The 18,569-nt window shown below is 39.8% G+C and overlaps 1 protein-coding gene across 1 annotated transcript in view; it reads left to right on the forward strand.

Moving 5' to 3' along the window:
• The first annotated feature begins 2,984 nt into the window (after nucleotides 1-2,984).
• The window catches only part of DYNC2H1 (dynein cytoplasmic 2 heavy chain 1), a 370,089-nt gene continuing 354,504 nt past the window's right edge, over nucleotides 2,985-18,569 (forward strand). The window contains 1 exon segment of the mRNA XM_020996144.2: nucleotides 2,985-3,325. Within this exon segment, the coding sequence (XP_020851803.1) occupies nucleotides 3,131-3,325 (195 nt within the window). The 5' untranslated portion in view covers nucleotides 2,985-3,130.

Raw genomic sequence — 18,569 nt, forward strand, 5'->3', positions numbered from 1 at the left:
GGGAGTTGAGGAGGATGGGAGAAGAGAGTTCTTGGTTAATGGCCTAAATTTTTTCCTGGGGAGGTAGCAAGTAGAGAAAACTCCTCCAGCCAATGCTGGCACAAACTGGTATTCTCTGGTCTAGGCTGTAACCTAGGCAAGCATCCCAGGAAAGGGAGCTATGTATGTAAGGTTCGAGAAGAGATGAAAAGGTTTAGAAAAGCCACTGTGGTGATTAGAATAGTGAGTCAATTAGAGACGCGTAAAGGGATTGCTTAGCCGTAGTGAGGGTCTAGTTGAGATTATATAACATAAACTTGTAGTAGAGCTGGTTTGAATGTTTTTGTGATTTTACCCAGCTTCATTTGGTAACACATGAGTAGGAGCAAAGGCAACAGATGCTGGGAATAATCCAAGACTGAGGTTTAGTAGAGCACAATAAGTGATACAATAAGAGGGTAAGGGATTCAAGAGAAGAAGATAATTTAGAATTGAACTGGTTCATCAGGGGGTCAAGATGGAGAAGGGAAGAGAGTATAGTTAAATCAAGGGTGATAGCCTGTTTAAAAAAAAAAACCCGAGGAGTGAAGAATATTGGAGATAAGAGTGAGACTGAAGAATAGATTTTGGGGTTGCAAGGCAGAGGGAGAGGTGGAATGACAAAATTATAATCAGATAGAGAAATTTCAGAGTTCATGATGTTCATGAAAGTAGTCCATTTTTAGAGGATGGCAAGATTAGGGGTATGACCATCTTTGGGTCTAGCTGAGGTGGGGCAGAGGAGAAAGTCATGGGAAATTTAGTAAATTGAGGAACTAGGAAGCAAAAGTATTTGAGGGAGTATCAATATCTTTTGGAAATTCCCTAGTGTAAATAAAGGCTGTTGTTGGAGAAAAAGACTGTGAACCAAACACTGAATTCATTGAGGAAGGAAAGGGAGTATCCTGGAAGTCAACAGATGACAATCACTAGAATCTTGATTGTGGGATAAGTATGGATTATATGAACTTTAAAGGAAGAGAGGTTACTGAATAATGGTGATAGAGTGAAGCCTGGAAGTGGCAATGGGGAGCATGAATATTCCAACTTCCCCAAGATCAGTGAATAAGAAGGTATGAGTGAAATAAATCTAGTGCTAGAAAGGCTAGGAAGCTTGTTATTAAGAGGGAGCCAAGTCTCAGTGATTGCAAAAAGATGGAAGGAGTGGGAAAGGAAATGGGGTTAAGATGAAAATTGGTTTGTTACCAAGGGAGCAGACATTTCAAAGAGTACAGTGGAAAGGGTGGGTAGCTTTAGAATGGCACATTGGTGGGGTTGGGTTGAAGAGAATGGGAATAAGGAGTGGTTAGTGGTGGTGGGGCTAAGGTGAGGTTTGAACAATGTCATCCTGGGGTTCAGAATTGTGTAGGAGTATGTTACTCCTTGAGGAGGGAGTTCAGGTTGGTTATCATTATCTTTAAGGATTTAGAGACTGGACCTTAATGTGTGGGTTAGGGAATAATGTGTAAGCCTTGAAAGGTAGACTGGAGTCAGGTTGTTTTAAAAAGGCAGAGAGGAGTTAACATAGAGGCAATATGGATCATATCTAGTAGTTTCTTCAAATCTGTCCTACTGACTTATTTAATGTAGCTATTTTGGTACTTTTAGTTTTAGTCTTGGGTTGTGCTTATATGGTTTTATAGGTGCTCTTGCCTCTGAAATAATTGTGTGTGTGTGTGTGTGTGTGTGTGTCTAGAAGACAAGGGGTGGCTGTGTCTGATTATACTGTGAATTCTTCAGTGTGAGTGGGAATGAATGGTACAGAAAAACTGACTAAAGGATATAGAGATCAAAAGAACTTTGGAAATTATCTTTTTAAACTAATTTTAAATGTAATGGACTGCCTGGATTATATAAATATGAGGAAATGAGAATTAGGGAAACACAAGGACTCAGATTCAGGTAAAAAAAATGGTAATACAAATTTTTTTTTGTGGTGGTAGCAAGGAACCAGAAAAAAAAAGCAGGGATCCATTGACTGGGGTGGTGGCTAAAAAACTCATGGTACATGAATATAACAGAATATTACTATGCTATAACAAACTAATAATAAAATTAATACAGAGAAGTATCGACAGATTTGCATGCAAAGTGAAGTAAGCAGAGCCAGGAAACAATATGCATGTGCAATCATTAAAAAAAAATTCTATGTTATATAAATGCTTGTTTTATTTCATAAACTAAAATTAAATAAAAATTTGAAAAATCTATCAATCTACACACAATAACTAGAGATGGAAAGGAGAACAAGTACAAACAGCCGAATATAAACTTCAGGAACTTAAAAAGAGCAAGCATAGCCCCTCCAGAAGTTATGAGAAGACACCTCCCCACCTTCCCTCAGCTCCTTTGCATCAGTGGGGGTCAACTGGTGTGTAACATTGCATATATCATCGGAATTTTTTCAATGTATTCACCAGTTTTGCTGACTTTTTTTTCCTTCCTGCTTTTCCTTTTTCTTAAAAAAACTTTGCCATAAAGGATGGCTTTTGGAACTGGGGAGAGAAAGGGATACAGGGGAAACTTTAGATGTCGTTTGAAAAAAAAGCGAGAAAACAACATAAGTATTTTTAAGATGAAAAGGGAACCTAGGCTTCTACCAAATATTAACTAAGTCTCTACTATGCGCAGTCCCTGTTTTCAAGGCTTTTCAGTGCTCTGTCCATTATACCGCACTGCAAGGATAAACTAAACGCAAACATCTTCCACAGACGTGATAAAGGGACTAGAAGATCTGAGGAATCTGGAAAACAAACCACGGAACTGAAGGCAGTAGGGATTACAATGGAGGACAGGATGGGGAGGAGGGAACAATTCCGATGATCGATAGCTGCGGAGCTCCGCCAAGCTCTGCGGAGGAACTCAGATGTAATCGATCGGCTTCACCTTTTGGCGGGCGCGCTCGTTCACGTGCGCGCTCCAGAGGCGCTTTCTGCGCAGCCGTGGTGATCAGTCGCCATAGCGACGGCTCTAGGCAACCACAAAGCTCTCAGGCCCCCACCCCGGAGCCAGAGTTTCGGCCTGAGCTCGGATCCGTCCCCTTACACTTCCCTCCGAACTTGGTCCTTCTTCCTTCCTCCCTTCCTTCCTTCCCTCCCTCCCCGTGGGGATCATGGCGACCGGAGTGGGGGACGTTCGGAAGCGTTTCATCTTCACCACCATCCAGAACTACTTTGGGATGTTGTCGGAACCCTACGAGCTGCCTCACCTGCTCAACTGCGCCGAGGTCAACAACTTCCTGGACGACGGCAATCAACTTCTGCTTCGGGCGCAGCGGCTGGAGACGGGCATCTCCTTGTCCAACACGGTACGCACGGGCCAGGCCGCCCGCCGCCGCCGTGCGCGCCTGGGATGCTGCAGAGCCCGCTGCGCCGAGGCCTGGGCAGCCCCGAGGTCCCGGAGCCCCGGGCAGCGGCTGCAGCAGCCCGTCCTTCCCCGTTCCTGCGAGGCTGTGCATATACTTGCATCTAACGGGGACCAGCCGGACACAGGCGAGCATGTGCAGGGCAGGGGTTTGGCTGCCTGTCCTCTGGAATAGAAGTTAAGGCAGCCCTGCCTCCTGGGGCGAACTGATGTGTGGTCCGGGACTGGACTCTTGCTCCTTGGGGACGGGCATGAGTCTCATTGGAAGGGGTACACACAGAAATGAGGCTGCAGAGCTTTTTAAGTGTTTGTGTTGAGACGCACCTTAATGAGAATATGTTTAGTATTTTGGCTGGGCAGTTCCCAACAGCGCTTGAAAATTGTTCGAGGTGTAGGAAAGCCTGGAATAAGTTACTGACTTTTTGCAACGCTAGTACCCCGGCAGTGCTGTTTATTCGAAAAGTTGTTTCTGCTCACATTCACTATGGATTAAGAATTAGGATTTCCTTTGTTGTAGTTCTGTTCACTGTTCATGACCCCTTGGGCCATACTGGCTATGGGGTTTTCTTGACAAAGATCACTGTAGTGGTTTGCCATTTCCTTCTCCAGTGGATTAATGCAAACAGAAGTTAAGTTATTGCCCAGGGTCACACAGCCAGTAAGTGACTGAGGTCGGATTTGAACACAGGTCTTCCTCAGATGGCTCTATTCACAGAGCCAGAGCCATCCACCTGGCTTAAGCCATCTCACTGCCCTAGGATTTCCTAGTAAAATACAAAAGGCATCACAGAGATTGTTAGGCATGTGTTTGCAACCCACAAGATTTCATGTGCAAATTGTGCCCCCTCTACATTTCCAGTGGGAATACCTGTGTAGAAACTATCTCCAATAATGGAGATTGGAAACTCCTCCAAACTTTACAAGGGTGTTTTTTTTTTGTTAGTATTATTTTGGGATTTTTTGAGGCAGAGTTCTTCTATCCTGGCAAGAGTGGAAAATGCAGGGGCTGCTCCTGGCCAGAGCAGCTCAAAGGCATTAATTAAGCCTGTTTTTCATGTGGGCCCGTGAGCCTCTCTTAGGGTAGCCTGGTGGCCCCTGGTGGTCCCCAAGGGCTTTGGTGCCAAACTTAGTGTGGACACCCAGTGGATTGGCCCTACTACGGTTTAGAACTTTTGCTGTACACCAGCCTTTGCCTCTCTCAGTAGCATGGATTACAGGATTGGGTTATAAATCCTGACTGTAATTTACAGTTTTAACTGCTACCAAGAAGTTATCTGACCTTCCCATGATAACACTCAAAGACTAGACTTGGATGAAGGGCATGTGACTCCAAGGCTGGCCTAAATTCACTAGGACAAGTTGCCTCTTATTAATTTCATGCCATTCTTCAAAATAGTTTTTTTTTAAGGTACTGCTTTTACTAATTATTATCCCTCTCTCTTATAGTTCAATAATAATTAGCATTTATGTAGCTCTTTAAGGTTTTCAAAGCCCTTTCCAGATATCAGATTTGTATCTGATCTGATCTGATCAATGATATTATCAGATTTTTATCCTCACACCAACTCTGGGAAGTATTATTATCCCTATTTTACAGAAGAAGAAACCGAGGCAAAAAAGTTAAGGGATTTGCTCAGGGTCAGGCATTTAGCTCCTGAGGCAGGATTTGAACTCAGGTCATCCTGACTCTAGGCTGTGGGCTCTATCCTATAAGTTGCTGTAAAATACTAACTTACATTTACATATGGCCTTAAGATTTAATTAAGTACTTCATTCCTCCTTACAGAATCAAATATAAAATGTTTTGTGTGGCATTTAAAGCCCTTTACAACCTGGCCCCTTCCTACTATCCCAGTCTTCTTATACTTTATTCTCTTCCACTGTGGTCCAGCTACACTGGTCTTCTTGCTGTAACTGGCACAGGACACTAATCTTCCCACTCAGGATCTTTTTTTTCACTGGCTGTACTCCATGCCTGGAATGCTCTGTCTTCTCAGCTCCACTTCCTGGCTTCTCTGGCTTCTTTCAAGACTTGGCTTAGAGGGAAGATAATAAGCATTTATATAGCACCTGCTGTGTGCAAGGCACTGTGCTAAGTGCTTTTCAAATATTATTTTATTTGATCCTCTCAAGGAGGTAGGTGCTATTATTATTCTCATTTTACATCTGAGGAAACTGAGAGAAATTATCACATAGCTAGTAAGTTTATGAGGCTGGATTTGAACTCATATCTTCTTGACTCCAGGTCTAGCGCTCTATCACTGCACCACAGAGTTGCTTTTAGGTGGGCAAGAAGCATCTTCTGGTCTTCTTTCATTGTTAGTGCTTTTCCCACTGAGATTATCTCCCATTTATATTGCATATATCTTAAGAGTATATTTGTAATTATTTGCATATTGTCTCCCTCTTACAATGTATGAACTTTGAAGGCAGGGGCCTTCTTTGTATCCTAGGCACTTGACAAATAGTCATAATAATAAGGATTTAAGAAATGCTTATTGACTGACTACAGCCCTATGACCTTATTATAACCATTTTTCAGAGGAAGAAAGAGACTCAGACAGGCTAATAATAACATATCTATATAGCTTAATGTTAGCAAAATATTTTACATATAGTATTTCATTGGTTAGAATGGTCTTATGAGACAGGTAGTATTTTTTATTCTCATGTTATAGATGAATAAATTGAGGTTCACAACCAGTAACTTGTAGAGCTAAGATTTGAATCCAGGTTCCTTTGGTTGGAAGTTCAAGTACTTTTTCTCCTACAAAATATCTGGAGAAGACTAGGTGAGGAATGATTTGAATAACTGCCATATTTTGCTATATCTGTGGTAGGGTTATTAATTTTTGTGATTTTCAGTTCCTTTTATTGAAGAACAGTTTATACAGATTTATGCAGAATTCAGTACTCAGAAAAGTGTCACTTAGATTGAAAAAAAACCCTTTAAGCATAGTTTCACAATGAGATTCAGGGGGTAAAGCTGTCTATGACAGCATGTAAGGAAAACAAATGGAAAGACTGAAGTTATTTGTTTTGGGGTTTGTTTTTGTTGTTGTTTATTTGTTTTTGCTGAGGCAATTGGTTAATGACTTGCCCAGGGTCACACAGCTAGTAAGTGTCGAGTGTCTGAGGCCACATTTGAACTCAGGTCCTCCTGACTCCAGGGCCAGTGCTCTATCCACTGCATTTAGAATTTTATTTATTTTTAAACTTTAGTTTGGGGTCTTAAGAACTTTTGGGAAGAAGGGAAAGAAGAACCATGATTACTTGCTATTTTTACGTTTTACAGAAGAGTTAGAAATGCTTTTGGAACCCTCATAGTTGACTTTTTCTGCTGGCAGTGGCCAACCTCTCCAGTAGAAGGGGCACAGTGCAACTGGGAGCATGTAGTATATGTGCTAATGCCTTCTTTTTCTTTAGTTTAGCCAGTGACTGAATCTTAAATTTAGCTAATTTCCTGCCTTTCCATGGGATAAAGCCAGGTTGAATTTGATGACTTTCAAGGTCCCTTTCAAATCAAAGATGCTGTGATCCTGAAACTTATTACTTTGATATTATAAAATAGACTTGGCTGCAAGCTTTGTCTGCAGTTTCAAAACAGAAGGCTAGAGTGTACCCAGGAAATTATATGAGGAAAAAGTGTTTTTGGTTGTTTTTTCTTAAAATGGATGAAAGAAATGCAATTCAACTATCATTTATTAAATGTTTATTTTGTGCAAGACATCATAGTAGGTACTGGATATAGAAATATAAAAATAAAATAGTTCCTGTCTTCATGTATCTTACAGTTGATTGGGAGGGACATAAATAATTACAGTACAAGGAAATTTGAGAAGGGAGAGATCACTAACAACTGTAGAAAGTCTTCGCAGAGAGGGTGGTACCTTACCTGAGCCTTGAAGGAAAACAAGACTATTGGGAGGTTGAGAAAAGAGAACAGTGAGCCCAGGAACTAGCTTATGTGAGTATATGGATAGGGGAGATGAAGTGTTGAATTCTGGAAAGATCTAGTGATCCATTTTGCCGCAGTTTAGCATTTATGAAGACTAGTTGTATGAAGCTGCATGGAAGCCAGATTGTGGAAGGCTTCAAACTGGCTGGCTAGGGAGCCATTGAAAGATCTCGAGAATCACAGAATTTGAGAGTTGGAAGGGACTCCATACGCCCACATACAAAGGAATATCCACTATCACATACCTAGTACGTAGTTGTCCAGTCTTCATTGCTCCTGATTTTGCCCTTTTGGGCCAAACAGAACTAGTCTAAGCCCACCTCCAAATGGCACACCTTCAAACTAACATGAACACAGTTATCATGTTCCTGTGTCCTTTTTATCCAAGCTGGTCATGCCAAATTCTATGAACTGATTTTCTTATGTCTTGGATTAAAGGCTATTCACCATCCTAGTTGCCCTCCTCTGGACATTCTCCAACATATTAATGTGCTTCTAACTGTGGTGTCCAGAATTGAGTGTGATATCACATGAGGTCTGATAAGAACAAAGTATAGTGGGATACACCATTCTTATTTTCTGTGTCCTTTCTAATGTAGCTCAAGATTGCATTAGCATTTTGGTCTCCCCATCACACTGGTACTCATACTGTGCTTGTAGTCTACTGAAATCCCCAGGTCCTTTTCAGAAGTGTTGCTGCCTATCCATGCCTCTTCCATGTTTCATTTCATGGAATTGATTTTTTTGTGCCCATGTACAAAATTTTATATTTTTCCTTATTGAATTTCATCTTATGTTCAACCCAGTACTTTAGTTTGTCCAGATGCTTTTGGATTCTGACTGTCATCCTGTGTTAGCTATCCCCTTTAGTTTTATGTCTTCTCCACATATAATGAACATACTATCTATGCTTTTATCTAGGTCACTGATAAATGTTAAACAGCATAGGGCTGAGACAGATCTGTGGAGTACTAAGCTGGGAACCTTCTGCCATGTTCTTTGAGTCTGGCCCTCCAACCAGTTCGGAATCCATCTGATTGTATTATTGTACAATGTATAGCCTTCCATCTTCTCCATAAGAATAATATGAAATACTTCATTGACAGCTTTGCTAACAGCTATATCCATTCCCCTCAACTACTTGTTTAGTTATCCTGTCATAAAAGGAAATGAGGTTGGTCTGGCATGAATCAGAATGAATGTGAACCCATATGGATTCTTTGTCATCACTGTTTCCCTTTCCAGATATTTGTTAGACATCCCTTTTTATGATCCTTTGAAGAATTTTCCAGGAATGAAGCCAAGTGCACTTAAACGTAAGAGTGATATTATCAGACATGGGCCAGATAATTTTGATGGCCCTATGGAATTTGTATTGGAGAGGGGAGAGACTAGAAACAGGGGGAACAATTAGGAGATCACTAGGTGATGTAGACCTGATTTTAGAGTGGTAGCTCTGTGTGTGGAGAGAATAGAATATGTATGAAAGATGTGGTAGAGGTAGAACCAGAAAAAATTGGCAATTTCTTGAATTTGGGGCTTGAGAGAAAGAACAGACTATTTAAGATTGCAAAGTCAAGTAACTGAGAGAAGGGTGGCCTTCAGTGAACAGGGATATGTGGTGGAAGTTCAGACATGGTAGGGTATGATGAGTTTGGTTTTAGAGATGTTGAATTTGAGATGTCTTTGGGACAGCAAGGAGGAGCCATTCTATGGGCAGTTGACAGTACATGTCTGAAATTCATGACAGAGTTGAGAGCTGAATATATAGATTTGTGAATGATCTGTATAGAAATAAAACTTAAACCTATGAGGAGTAAGAAAATATCTAAGACCTTATGTGGGAAGATAGTAGAGAGGATGACTTGGGACAGAATCCTGGGGAGCACCAAGAAGTAGGAAGAAGGGTGATGATCCAGCAAAGGAGACTGAAAAGGAAAGGGCATAATCATGGAAACCAGGGAAGAAAGGTGGGCTGAGAGGAGGAGGTGATTAGCAGTATCAAGACCTAAGCTTGATCAAGGGAAGTCAAGAAGGGTGAGAGCTGCTAGATTCAGTTCTTAAACATGAATTCCTGTGGCCAGTGGCTGGTATCAAATATTCATTCCAGAAACAGGACTCAGAAGTATGAATATTTTTGTTATAAAAATGTGGCACCACTTAGTCATAAAATAAGCATTTGTTCATGTTTACCATATGCCAAGTATTGTGCTAAGCACTGAGGATACTAAGAACGGCAAAACCACCAATCCTGTCAATGTGTGAAAAGTCATGGCTAAAACCAAGAAAAATAACAAGAAAAGTTATTATGCTCATTATTACGAGTTGTCTGCTCCCCTCACAATTGTCACTTTGTTTTAAAGCTTTCAAAAGCATAGAATTTTATTTTGGGGAAGAGGGAACCAAGTTTATGGTGGGAACTGAACTATAAAAACTTTTCCTTTGGACTTGCATATTTTTCAGATGCTGAAAAAAGTACTATTGTCCTACTTAAAACAGGCCTAATTTAAAGAAATCTAGTTTAATTCATGTGTCACCTTGATTAAAAAGTGTGATGCATAAAATACCTTTATAGGACATTTTGGAGGTAGCATCTGTGGAAATGATATTATATTTTGTGGAAAACATAAGCTGCTTGTGGTAAGATTACTTTTATGTTTAGTTAAAATCCCCTTTGTGTTGGACAGAGATACTCTTTGAGTATATAGTTATATAGGAGAAATGTTTTGAACTGTGATTTAATTGAAATCGTTTCAGAGGAGGCTGAAGCATTGCAAAATGAGGAAAATGACTTTTTGGGAGACCTAGTATAAGAAGCAGGTGGATAAGATCATTCTCAGATGGCACTGGAAGGAAAAGAGTAAAACATAAAATGAAGTAGATCTGTGGATGTTACTGTGGTGATCTGTTCTTATCAATAGTGACATTAGCTTCATATCCAGGTCAGCCAGGTGTGGCTGCCCCAGAACTCATCAGGTCAGGCCATTGTTTGGGATGCCCAGGCTCCAAGTGGGCCATCATGCATCATACAGGTAGAGCTCCAAAGGTCTGAGTCCAGACCTTCAACATGCTTAAGCTCACTTGAACTCATTTATAGAGCTGCTCCTATCCACCTATATTCTGCTTGTACTGGTTTCACTGATGGGTGGCAAATTCTTACCTTCTTTTAGTCTGTCCTTGTGATACTGAATCTATGACCTTCAAAGATCCCACTACCCAAATGTTGATGGTTGCTCTTCTATTCCCTTATATCCCTTTTGTTCCCTCTCCCCAACCCCTGATATCCCATTCCAAATCAACTAGCGCTTTTCACTGGGCCCTTTGGAATTTCTTTTCCATAATTAGCAAACTTTTCCTTCATTTTAGACCTCTTCCTCTACTGCTTCTTCTATCTTGTGCCACTTACTAAGACCTGGCGCCCTCTAGATGGCATTGCATTCTAGGCCTCGTTCTTTTCAGTGCTGGTTACACCTTCTCTCATATCCTCTACTCAGTGGTCCCAAAGAGGAAATTGTAATATTCCTTGCTCCCCATTGCCATTTCCACATTCTCCCTTTTACCACCATTATTCAATAACTTCTGTTGGTTTCCATCTTTCTACCCCCAGGACATTCTCATTCTTTCTCATTTAGTTCCATATCTGCCTCACAGTATTCCTTTCCATCCCAACTTTTGCTCTTATACTAGAGGACTTCAAAATATATGTTAATGTTTTCTCATATACCTTAACCTCCCAGTTTCTCAGTCTATTGAACTCCCATGATCTACTGTATAGGTAAACAGGAATGTCCACTCTCTTCAGTGATCAGGAATGCTAAAATTCCTTTGTCCAATCATAATTTCTTATTATTTTATTCCTATGTCCCAGTCCTCCTAACCTATTTGTTTTTACAGTGACCTCTGGTCTCTCGATCCTCAGTATTTTCTTTCAGTTTTATTACTGTCTCCTTTGATTTTCAGAATTTCTAATTTGGTATTTAATTGGGGATTCTTAATTTGTTCTTTTTCTAAGTTTTTTAGTTGCATATTCATTTCATTGCATTTAGAGATATAAAATTTCACCTAAGTACTGCTTAGGCTTCATCCATAAATTTTATTATGTTGTCTCATTATTGCCATTTTTTTTGATGAAATTATTGATTGTTTCTATGATTTGTTGTTTGACTCACTCATTCTCTAGGATTAGATTATTTAGTTTCCAATTAATTTTTAATCTGTCTTTCAGTGGCCCTTTATTACACATAATCTTTATTGCATCATGATCTCAAAAGGATTTATTTAATATTTTGGCCTTTCTGCCGTTGATTGTGAGGTTTTTAAATGCCTTAATATATGGTCATTTTTTGTGTAGGTACCACATACTGCTGAGAAAAAGGTTTATTCCTTTCCATCCCCATTCAATTTTCTCCAAGAGGTCTATCATATCTCACTTTTCTAAAATTCTATTCATCTCAACTTCTTTCTTGTTTATTTTGTGGTTAGATTTAATCTGGTTATGAGATGGGGAGGTTAAGGTTCCCCACTAGTATATTTTGCTATTTCTTCCTGTAACTCACTTAACTTCTCCTCTAAGAATTTAGATGTTGTGTCACTTAGTGCGTATGTCTTTAGTATTGATATTATTCCATTTGTCTATGGTACCTTTTAGCAGAATTTAGTGTCCTTCCTTATGTCTTTTAATAAGATCTGTTTTTGCTTTTGCTTTGTTTGAGATCAGGATTGCTACCCCTGCTTTTTTCTTTTAATGTCAGCTGAAGCATAATATATTCTACTCTAGGCTTTTACCTTCACTCTGTGTGTATCTCTCTGCTTCAAATGTCTTTCTTGTCAACAACATATCGTAGGATTCTGGTTTTTAATCCACCCTGTTCTCCATTTCTGTTTTATGGGAGAGTTCATGCCATTCACATTCACAATTATGGTTACTGTGTATTTCCCTTTATCCTATTTTCCCTACTGTTTATACTTTTCTCTCCTTTTACCCTGTCCCTCCTCACCAGAGTTCTGCTTCTGACCATCACCTCAATCTGACTTCTCTTCTATGAGTCCCTACCCCTTTTCTCTACCTTCCTCTTCTACTTCTGCCCTCTCTTCTACCCTTCCTTCTAACACATCCCCTGCTCCCTTTTCTTTCCCTTTCCCCCTCCTCCTTACCTATAGGGTAAGATAAATTTCTATACCCCACTGAGTGTTTAATTTCCTCTTTAAGCCACAAGTGATGAGAGTAAGGTTTAAACAAGGCTCACCTCCCCTTCTTTCCCTCTACCATAATAGGTCTTTTGTGCCTCTTTATGTGATGTAATCTTCCCTATTATGTCTCCTCCTTTCCTCTTCTCTCAGCACAATCCTTTTTTCACCCCTTAAATGGTTTTTTTATATCATCACATCAAAGTCAACTTATAGCCACACCCTCTGTCTATGTATATTTCTTCTAACTGCCCTGATAGAAATATAGTTCTCAAGAATTATAAGTATATCTTCCCATGTAGGAATGTAAATAGTTTAACCTTGTTGAATAATATGTTTTGTTTTGTTTTTTTTTCTGTTTACATTTTTGTGCTTTTCTTGAGTCTTGTATTGAAGATTGAATTTTCTGTTCAGCTCTGGTCTTTTCATCAGGAAAGTTTGGAAGTCTCCTATTTTATTGAATGTCCATCTTTTCCCCTGAAAGATTATGCTCAGTTTTGCTGTGCAGTTGATTCTTGCTTGTAATCCAAGCTCCTTTGCAGTGTGGAAGATCATATTCCAAGTTCTCTCATCCTTTAATATAGAAGCTGCTAAATCCTGTAGCTTCTGGATATTTGAATTGTTTCTTTCTGGCTGCTTGTGATATTTTCTCCTTGATCTGATAATTTTGAAATTGGGTTACAATATTCCTTGGAGTTTTCATTTTGGGATTGGTGAATTCTTTCAATGACTATCTTATGCTCTGGTTCTAGGATAGCAGGGCAGTTTTCCTTGATAATTTCTTGAAAGATGCTATTCAGGCTTTTTTTTTTTTTGATCATAGGTTCAGGTAGTCCAATAATTATTAAATCATCTCTCCTGGATATATTTTCTAGGTCTGTTGTTTTTCCAGTGAGGTATTTTACATTTTGTTCTATTTTTTCATCCTTTTGATTTTGTTAGACCGATTCTTGATGTCTTATAGAGTCATTATCTTCCACTTGCCCGATTCTACTTTTTAATTTTTTTTTTAATTTTTAGGCAGTTAGGGTTAAGTGACTTGCCCAGGGTCACACAGCTAGTAAGTGTCAAGTGTTTGGTCTGAGGCCGGATTTGAACTTAGGTCTTCCTGACTTCAGGGTGGGTGCTCTATCCATTGCGCCACCTACCTGCCCTGCCCAGTTCTACTTTTTAAGGAATTATTTTCTTCAGTTTGCTTTCGTACCTCCTTTTCCATTTGGTCATTTTAAGGAGTTGTTTTCTCCAGTGGATTTTTTTTTCCATTTGACCAATTGTATTTTTTAAGGAATTGTTTTCTTCAGTCAGTTTTTGTCTTTCCTCTTCCAAGCTATTTTCTCTCTCTTGCATACCTCTCATCTCTTTTCCCAGTTTTTCTTCTACCTCTCTTATTTGACTTTTAAAATCCCTTTTGAGCTCTTCCAAGAAGTCTTTTTGGGCTTGAGACCAATTTATATTCGTCTTTGAGGTTTATGATGTAGGTATATTGACCATGTTGTCCTCTTCTGAGTTTGTCTTTTGATCTTCCCTGTCACCATGGTAATTTTCTGTGGTCAAAGTTCTTTTTTGATTCTTGCTCTTTTTTTTTTTGCCTGTTTCCTGACTTTTAAAGTTGAGCTCTCCTGCTGGAGCACAGGGGGCACTGTCCCAAGCTTCTTGCGCTGGGGGTCAGGGGCCTGGTCACTAGCTTTCTACACTGTGGCTTCAGGTTCTGGAGGCTTGCCCACTGTGCTGGAGTGGCTCAGCCTAATTCTGCCTGTTGTGGAGTAAGGGGGTATGGGTCTGGGGCTAGCAGTTCGCCTTCTGTTCTGGGGCTGGAGGCCTCACAGCTGGCTTGCTGTGCCACTGGTCTGCTGAGCCAGGACCGAAGGGCCTCGATTGCTGATCTGTTCTGTGGCTAAGAGCCTTCTGCTGGCTTGCCCAGACACCATCTGCGTTGGGCTGCACTCCCCATTTACCCAAGTGAGACAGACCTTTCCAGAAGCGTTCTAAGTTATCTAAAGCTGGAAAATTGTTTCGTTTTGTCTTCTTGTAGGTTCTGTCACTCCAGAATTTATTTAGAGGCTTGATTTAACATTGTTTCCGAGGGAAACTGGGCAGAGTTCAGGCGACTATCAGGCTTTTCTCTACCATCTTCGCCCTGTCCCTGCCCAGTACTTTCTCTGGTCATCACTCCTGTCATAGGCATACTCTTTTGCCTTCCTCCTTAGTGAACCAGGCCAGTTGTATATTCTCCTCTACTCTGGAGACCTAGAAACTCATCATCCTGGGAGATTCCATCAGCTTTGGTGGTCGTGGTGTTTTTCAGTTATTTTAGTTGTGTCCAGCTCTTCTTGACTCCATTTCGGGTTTTCTTGGCAAAGATAGTTTGTCATTTCCTTCTCAAACTCATTTTACAGATGAGGAAACTGAGGCAAACAGGGTTAAGTGACTTGCCCAGGGTCACATACCTAGGAATTGTCTGAGGCTGAATTTGAATTCTGGTCTTCTTGATTTCAGGCCCCATATTCTATCCATTGTGCCACTTAGCTGCTCCATGTGACTGTGTTTGGGCACATAATAGGTGCTTAATAAAATGTTTATTGACTGACTGATTGACTGAAGGCCCTTGTTCCTTAGTCCTTGTTACTTGTTTCCTTGTCCAGGATCATGTTTTGTGAAACTGTGACCTTGAATCATTCTTACCATCCATCTTCTTTCACTCCTACTCATGAATTGTTGAATTAAGTTGGAGGAAGTCATGAAACAGGGCTGACTAGGATCATTGCAGATTCATATTACTTAATCTCAACTGGGCCCTCACTGCACAGAGTATTTTTAAAAACTCCCCTCTAATTTATATGCTACCTCATGCACCAGAGTGATTATTTCATTTTTTTTTCTGTCTTCAACCTTCCCAAAGGCCTCTCCTCCCTTTCAGATGAAGACTTTGCATCATACTTACTGGGAAATGTAAAGCCATTCATGACCTCTATCTTCTGCATGCCTCATAACCCCTTAATATCATATTCCACTGTTTCCATCTTTATACTTCAGTCCCTGCTGAGGAGGTATACCTTCTCTCCAAGGACAACCCCTCTACATGTATCCTTGATCCTAATCCCTCTCATCTTTTCTAGAGTATTGTCTCTACTACTATTCTTTTTCTCTCTTACATTTTTAAATTTCTCCTAGTCAACTGATTCTTGCCCTGCTGCCTACAAACATGCCTAAGTTTTCCTCATCTTTAAAAAAAGACTTTGAGTCTGCACATCCCTGCCAGCTCTTGTCCTTTGTTTTTTTTTTTCCTCCTTTCTTAGTTAAACTTTTTGGAAAAAAAAGTTTACTCTTGGTAGCTCTACTTCTCTCTTTCCTCGACCCCTTGTATTTTTATTTATGACCTTATCACCCAATTAAAACTCCTTTTTCTAAAATTGCCAATGAAGTAATTGCTCATCTATTAGCATTTTCTCCATCTTCATTTTTCTAGATCTATCTGCAGCATTTGATACTGTTGGCCTAGAGGCAGCAGCTAGGTAATGCAGTAGAGCAGTGGGTCTGGACTCAGAAACACCTGAATATAAATGTGCTTCATTCACAGATATGTGATCCTGGAAGTTGTGTATGCTCTGTTTTCCTCAGTTTCCTCAATTGTAAAATGAGAATAATAATAACACCTACCTCCCTGGGTTGATGTGAGGATCCAATGAAGTGTTTGTAGCATAGTGCCTGGCACATAGTAGGTTCTTAATCAATGCTTGTTTTCTTCCTTCCTGCTTCACCAAACTCTCCTCCTGGATGCTCTGTCCTCTCAGGTTTTCCTGACATTGCTCTTACTTGCTTCCCTTCTTATCTAACAGTTCCTCAGTTTTCTTGACTGTTTCATTATCTATGTCATGCCCATTAATTGTGGTTATATCCCAAGACACTACCCTGGGCCCTTTCTCTTATTTACATTCTTTGTCTTGGTTACCTCATTAGTCCCATTAATTCAGTTTTTATCTCTATATAGATGATTTTCACATCTGTATATCCTCTGTGTATGTCCTCTAGTTTCACATCATCAACTACCTGCTTTGTGGACATTTTCAGTTGAATATCCATAGGCATCTCAGACCCATCATGTCCAGAACACACCTTGTTATTGTTTTCCCAACCCTCCTCCCTCTTCTGTACTTCCCAATTACTATTTTTTTAGCTTTTATGTAGTATTTTATTTTTCCCCAGTTACATGTAAAAAACAATTTTTAACATTTGTTATTAAAACTTGGAGTTCCAAATTCTCTCCCTTCCTCCCTCCCTACCCATTCCCCCCATTGAAAAGGCAAGCAATTTGATATAGGTTATACATGTGTAGTCATGCAAAACATATCCATAATAGTCATGTTGTGAAAGAAAACATAGACAAGAAAAAAAAAACTCAAGAAAAATAAAGTAAAACGGAGTATGCTTCAGTCTTTATTTAGACACCATCAGTTTTTTCCTCTCAAGATGGATAGCATTTTTTATCGTAAGTCAGTGAGAAATCAGATACGTCTTGGATCATTGTATTGCTGAGAATAGCTAAGTCATTCACAGCTGATCGTCTTACAATATTTCTATTACTTTGTATGCAGTATATTTCACTTTGCATCAACCCATGCAGGTCTTTCCAGGTCTTTCTAAGAGCATGCTGCTCACTGTTTCTTATAGTACAATAGTATTCTATCAAAATCACACACCACAACTTATTCAGTCATTTACCAATTAATGGGCATCCCCTCAATTTCTAATTTTTTTACCCCCAGAAAAGAACTGCTATAGATATTTTTGTATGTATAGGTCCTTTTCCTTCTTGTTTTTTGTCTTTTTTGGTATATAGACCTAGTAGTGGTATTGCTTGGTCAAAGGTATGCATGGTTTTTTTAATAGCCTTTTGGGCATAGTTCCAAATTTTTCTGTGGAATGGTTGAATCAGTTCACAACTCCACCAACAGTGTATTAGTCTCATTTTCCCCACATCCTTGCCAACATTTGTCATTTTCCTTTTCTGTCCTATTAGCCAATCTAATAGGTATGAGGTAGTACCTCAGAATTGTTTTAATTGCATTTCTCCAATTAGTAGTGAGTTAGGGTGTTTTTTTTTTCACATTTTGATTACTTAATCTGAAAACTGATCATATCTTTTGATAGTTCTCTATATGTTTGAGAAATGAGACCTTTATCAGAGAAACTTGCTTCAAATTTTTTTTACAGTTATTATTGCTAACTGTATTTCCCTCCATCCTATTACTTGCCCCCATTTATTCTATTCTCTTTCTCCTTTCACCCTATCCCTCCTCAAAAGTGTTTTGCTTCTGACCACCACTGTCTCTGATCTGCCCTCCTTCTATCATACCCCGCCCCTTCTCTGATCCCCTTCTCCTCCTTCTTTCCTGTAGGGTAAGATAGATTTCTATACTCAATTGTGTGTGTATGTTATTACTTCTTTGAGCCAATTCTGATGAGCGTAAGGTTCACTTGCTTTCCCTCACCTCCCTCCTCTTTCCCTCTACTATAAAAGCTTTTTCTTGCCTCTTGTGTCAGATAAATTACTCCATCCTACCTTTTTTTTTCTTTTTGGTGAGACGGTTGGGGTTAAGTGACTTACCCAGGGTCACATAGCTAGTAAGTGTTAAGTAAGTGTCTGTGGTCAGATTTGTACTCAGGTCCTCCTGACTCCAGAGCCAGTGCTCTATCCACTGTGCTTACCTAGCTGCCCTCAAAGTGGTTTTCTTAAAAGTGAAGATCTTACCATATAACCTCCCCCATCCTCCAATAAATTTTGGTGGCTCCTTGTTACCTCTTGGCATATTCTTCTGTTTAACAGTTGAAGTTCTGCACAATCTGGCTTCTTTCTACCTGTCTGGTTTCCTTACATATTACTTCACTTTACAACCTCATCCATACTGACCTTGTTGCTGTTTCTCATTCACGTCACTGATCTCCCATACTTCTTTGTATTTACTGGTCCCCCCCCCCCCCCAAGTGCCTTTCCTTCTTCATTTTTATGTTTTGAAATCCCTGGCTTTATTCAAGACTCAAATCA

Source organism: Phascolarctos cinereus, unplaced genomic scaffold, assembly GCF_003287225.1.
Source record: "Phascolarctos cinereus isolate Bilbo 61053 unplaced genomic scaffold, phaCin_HiC Scaffold_726;HRSCAF=1367, whole genome shotgun sequence".
Taxonomy (NCBI): Eukaryota; Metazoa; Chordata; class Mammalia; order Diprotodontia; family Phascolarctidae; genus Phascolarctos; species Phascolarctos cinereus.